Consider the following 4,796-nt stretch of genomic DNA (forward strand, 5'->3'; position numbering starts at 1 on the left):
ACTCTAGCTTAGTTTGCTATTGTTTCAATTCTTACCGAGACAAAACAAGTCATTGTGGTTTCGACTAATTAAACTACGTTGCATTTATTGAGATGCCAAACATTTTCGCCAAAGTGCTCGTTCTCATAATCGTGGATTCCCATCATGCGCATGAAAAGCCATACTAGATTTGATTGGCTGCTATCAAAGCCACCTTGGCCCCTTTTTTTAAAAAATTATTCCCCCCGGGTTTGACAGTTGCTTTGTGTTTCCTTTCATGTCTTTTCTGGCTAAACAATACTCGAAAGCTATTTTACAACATACGCTCAGACGTCGTGCTTTAGCCACAGTTGCCAGTGCCGCCGTTGAGACAAAAAGAAAAAGAAGACTTGTGTTTGATAACCGATCGCCTTCTTTTCAAGACTTTTTGTCTCAACAAGAGCCCAAACCCGTCGATCCTTCTTTGACACAACCTGACCAAGTTCCTTATTTAAACACTACAGCAAATTTAGGTCAAGGCAGAAAGTTTTTTATCGAAGTTTATGGTTGTCAGGTAACGTCAAAATAAGAAAAAAATTAGACGTATTCATTCTATACGTATAGATGAATGTAAATGATACAGAAATCTTAAATTCTATCATGACAAAAACTGGATTTGTAAGAACAGATAATTTGGATGAAGCCAATGTTGTATTTCTTGTGACTGTAAGTACATTTGGTTCAATTGTTTTATTGAAACAATGCTTAGTGTGCCATTCGAGACAATGCCGAAGTCCGTATTTGGGACAGACTCAAATACCTAAGACATTACAAGACAAAGATCAATGTAGATAGTCCACCTATTGTGGGTGTATTGGGTGTAAGTGAAACTATGGCATAAAAAGTCTTTAACCTATTGTATAGTGTATGGCAGAGAGACTCAAGACAAAACTATTAGAAGAAGATCGCCTTGTGGATATTGTATGTGGTCCAGATGGCTATCGTTCTATTCCCCACTTGATTTCATTAACAGAACAAGAAGAATATACAGACGGTATTGCTAATGTCATGCTTTCTGCAGATGAGACATACGCTGATGTGATGCCAATGCGACTGGATACAACCAATGCTTCTGGTTGGGTATCTATTATGCGAGGATGTAATAATATGTGTAGTTTCTGTATTGTGCCATTCACAAGAGGAAATGAAAGAGTCGACCTATTGATTCTATTTTGGATGAAGTCCGATATTTGAATGATCAAGGTGTCAAAGAGGTCACTGTGCTTGGTCAAAATGTCAATTGTAAGTAGGAGTTATATGATCCTAGGCTCACTGTGTCTATAGCCTATCGAGATGAATCAGAATCAAAGTATTTTGTCACCAGCACAACCGCTGGTTCCAGTCTTAGTAACGCTGGCTTCAAGACAATTATAAGCGTAAGATGGTGGTAGAAGATTCACTGAATTGCTGGACAAAGTCAGTCTAATTAACCCAGAATGCGTATTCGATTCACTTCTCCTCATCCCAAGGATTTTCCTACAGATTATCCATTGATGCTTCTCGACCCAATATCTGTAATTCAGTCCATCTTCCTATTCAATCAGGCAGCAACACTGTATTAGAACGTATGCGTCGTGGATACACACGGAAGCCTATCTGGACTTGTACAAGAGATGCGCACCATTATACCTGATGTTTGGATCAGTAGTGACTTTATTACTGGCTTTGTGGAGAAACAGAAGAGGAACATCGCGATAACAGTTCGTTTGATGGAACAAGTTGAATAGATACAGCATTTATGTTTGCTTATAGTATGCGTGAAAAAACACTGCTCATCGACGATACAAGGACGATGTAGAGAATCTGTCAAAGCTCGTCGTTTACAAGAAATAGTCAATACCTTTCACAAACATGCGTCCCTCAAGAACCAGCGCTTAATCGGTAATCGGCAATTAGTCTTGATTGATTCTGAAAGACCAAAAGTCAAATATGGAGTCGAGACAAAATTAAGTGGTAGAACAGATGGTGGACTAAGGTGTTTATTCAACATGAACAAGAAGGTCTTAAAAAGGGCGACTATGTAGAAGTAGAAATCAAACATGCTACCAGTGCTAGTTTGACAGGTCGATCCATTGGACTTAGCAGTATACAACAATTTAACATGCAAAAGCGAGGCTATTCTACTCAACATAGACCCAATGTACGAAGCATGTACCGTCGTTTTTTAAGGGCTGGTCAGGCTGCTACAGAAGGTCCTAATAAGAAGCATGCTCAATCCTTAATACGTGAAGGATTGAAACAAGGATTTTACATGATCCTGAAATAGACGTAAAAGGTAATTTAGGCTGTCATTTAGAATAAGGAAAACACTGAATAGAATCATAGTCAAAAATACGCTTGAGTTATACACATGCGAGTCAACGTAAGGGCATTGAGTTTGATATTGTTCGAAATCTATGCCAGTTAAGTATTATAGAGATAAAGATACTTAAGGTACATAGATATAGATAATTTCTTTGCTAATCATTGGATTCAATAGACCACCTCTTTATAACAGAAGAATGTCTCCTAGTGTAAAACAACTGCATGATAATGCTAGACAGGATTGGAGTTGACAATTCAAATGTTAAATACAGATTTACAGCTATGCTTGATCTAACAAAAACGTCACATAAAAGAAGGGAATAAATTATTTGTTTTTTGGTTCTTTTTATTCTACGCGTATACAAACAAATGGTACCTAATCTTCTTAAAGTATATACTAACAGTTGATTAGTCTGCCATCTTCAACTTTCAATCGTTACTTCTTGTTATTTTACTCTTGATTGCACTTGTACATATGTAAAAGCTCAAGCACCTTCTTTGTTGAACAAGAACAAGACTGGGTAAGTTGAAACACATTTCAACTTTTGCTGAATTTTTTTTTTTCTTTTGTGTGCTTGGTTATTTTGGAAGGCAGCTCGAGTAGGCGAACGACTGAGTCCTTATGTATCGCTTGCCTGTATCTTTATGGGAATTTCATTGATGAGTTCATAAATGTATTTCTACTTTTACTTTATTCAACAGGATAATTTCATTCACTATTTCTCCAATTCTTATCTGATCGTATCTTCACAAGTAGCCTTCTTTTCATTTCATCACAAAGTGAATCCATGTCAAATTCACCAAAGCGAGGATGTTCAGAGATTTTGTCCCAAGTTTGAGCTATGTTCTTCTTTTCTGGTGTGGGTTCCAATGCATCTTGAGTATGAAGTGGATAGAAGAAATCAAACTGAGAAGGATCTGTGGTAAAAGGAAATCTGTGTTGATTGAGAATGTCGTCCAATTGAGTACTATAATCACTACTCTTGAGTTGATCACCAGATAAGCCCAAGAGTTCAGAGTGATCAATCAAGGCATTGGAAGGCAGACTAGATTGATCTACACGAGAATATCATCAATGGTAAGTTGCCTAGAAGGAGGTGGTGTATTTGATCTAGAACTAGTAGAATAATTGCTACTTAGACTATCGAAATGAGACACAGGTGATGCATCCGAATTATTATTGGATGAAAAAGAAGATCGAACAATTTTCTGCGGCCTTGCGCCATCTTGTGTCTGGCTTGATAGTGGAAGGTCAAAAGAGGCTGTGTGGCCCAAAAGTCGAGCATTCTCATCTTTTAGACGCTTCACAATATTCTTCAGTTGCTCGTTTTCTACAACTAAAGATGTATTGTTTTGTAAATCAAGCTGTTTTTCAAGATCCTTGACTCTTTCTTCCAACACTCGAACATGATTTTCTTTTCTTTCTCTGAAAGCTCTTTGTGCAGCTCGGTTTTGTGCTTTTCTTTTAGATTTAGGGTTATCAGACTATAGAGAGAATAAACACATGTTATTTGTAGAGATCAAATGCTTACATCTTCTTCTTCACTTGTCACTAGTTTTCTACCTACTCGCTTTGGTTTAGAACTATTGGATACTGATAAAAAGAAAATTAGTCCTTCATTAACTGACAAACAAAAACTTACAGCTTGTAGGGCTAGAAGAAGGAGAAGGAGATATATTTACAAGTGTATCAAACTTTCTTTTTCAGTATTTTCTGATGTAGGAGAAGTAACTGGCGTAGGGAGATTATTATTGTTGGTTTGCTGATTATTGGTCTTATCATTATTGTTAGTAGTATTGGAGCTAGATAAAAGGGCTAAAAGAAGCATTGTTTGAGCTTCTGGATTATCTTTTAAAAAGGAGACATCAGGATTCTTTCCTTGACTTGCAATCTTTTCAACAATGTCTGCTAAATTGGTATTCATGTTTTGTGTTTAGATAAGGAAAAAAAAAGGGAAGAGAAACACTTGCTTGTTGATTGGGAATCCTTTCAATGGCCGCCCTTTTATGACAAATACAAAGCGAGTCACTTGTTCCTTCTTCTCACGTAAAGTAATCGTGTATTTTTATTGGATCAAGCTACTTGATGTGTAAACATTCCCTTTCTTTGATTCGATGGATCCAGTGTCTTTTAGCAGAACATGCTTATGTAAATAGACAGCTTGGTAGTGTATTATTTGTTCATGTGAAAGAGATGCCAGACAGATAAATACGTTAGGAGCAACCAAAAAAAAAAAAAAAAAAAAAAAAAAAAAAAAATAGCAACAATTCATGCAAATCTTTTTGCTCTTTCTTGGTCATATAAAGCTTGTTGATAGGCGCATGAATGCCCCAAATACCTACAAAACATACCTGCTAACATATGAGATACCTTTGGAGTTGGTCCAGACAAAAAAAAAAAAAAAAAAAAAAAAGAAGAAAAAAAAAAGAAAAAAAAAGCGATTTGTAAAAAGCGATTTGTAAAAAGCAGCCAA

The 4,796-nt window shown here is 36.5% G+C and overlaps 2 protein-coding genes across 2 annotated transcripts; one reads left to right on the plus strand and one right to left on the minus strand.

Moving 5' to 3' along the window:
• Positions 1–235: 235 nt before the first annotated feature.
• Positions 236–2,670, plus strand: B0P05DRAFT_562406 (uncharacterized protein). Its single transcript, XM_051580590.1, has 14 exons — positions 236–532; positions 583–684; positions 728–838; positions 883–1,143; positions 1,170–1,260; positions 1,303–1,365; positions 1,400–1,438; positions 1,488–1,622; positions 1,771–1,983; positions 2,016–2,243; positions 2,285–2,286; positions 2,344–2,420; positions 2,498–2,568; positions 2,595–2,670. Exons 1-14 carry the CDS (start codon positions 257–259, stop codon positions 2,615–2,617), a joined length of 1,692 nt encoding a protein of 563 aa, XP_051430073.1. The 5' UTR covers positions 236–256; the 3' UTR covers positions 2,618–2,670.
• On the minus strand, positions 2,670–4,555 carry B0P05DRAFT_562411 (uncharacterized protein). The gene is made up of 7 exons (XM_051580591.1): positions 4,056–4,555; positions 3,966–4,017; positions 3,855–3,916; positions 3,441–3,807; positions 2,893–3,378; positions 2,740–2,843; positions 2,670–2,698 (listed from the first exon to the last, which is right to left on the minus strand). Exons 1-5 carry the CDS (start codon positions 4,245–4,247, stop codon positions 3,032–3,034), a joined length of 1,020 nt encoding a protein of 339 aa, XP_051430074.1. The 5' UTR covers positions 4,248–4,555; the 3' UTR covers positions 2,670–2,698; positions 2,740–2,843; positions 2,893–3,031.
• Between the last annotated feature and the right edge of the window lie 241 nt (positions 4,556–4,796).

The sequence above is a fragment of the Gilbertella persicaria genome, assembly GCF_025201335.1.
Source record: "Gilbertella persicaria strain CBS 190.32 chromosome Unknown B0P05scaffold_64, whole genome shotgun sequence".
Classification (NCBI taxonomy): domain Eukaryota; kingdom Fungi; phylum Mucoromycota; class Mucoromycetes; order Mucorales; family Choanephoraceae; genus Gilbertella; species Gilbertella persicaria.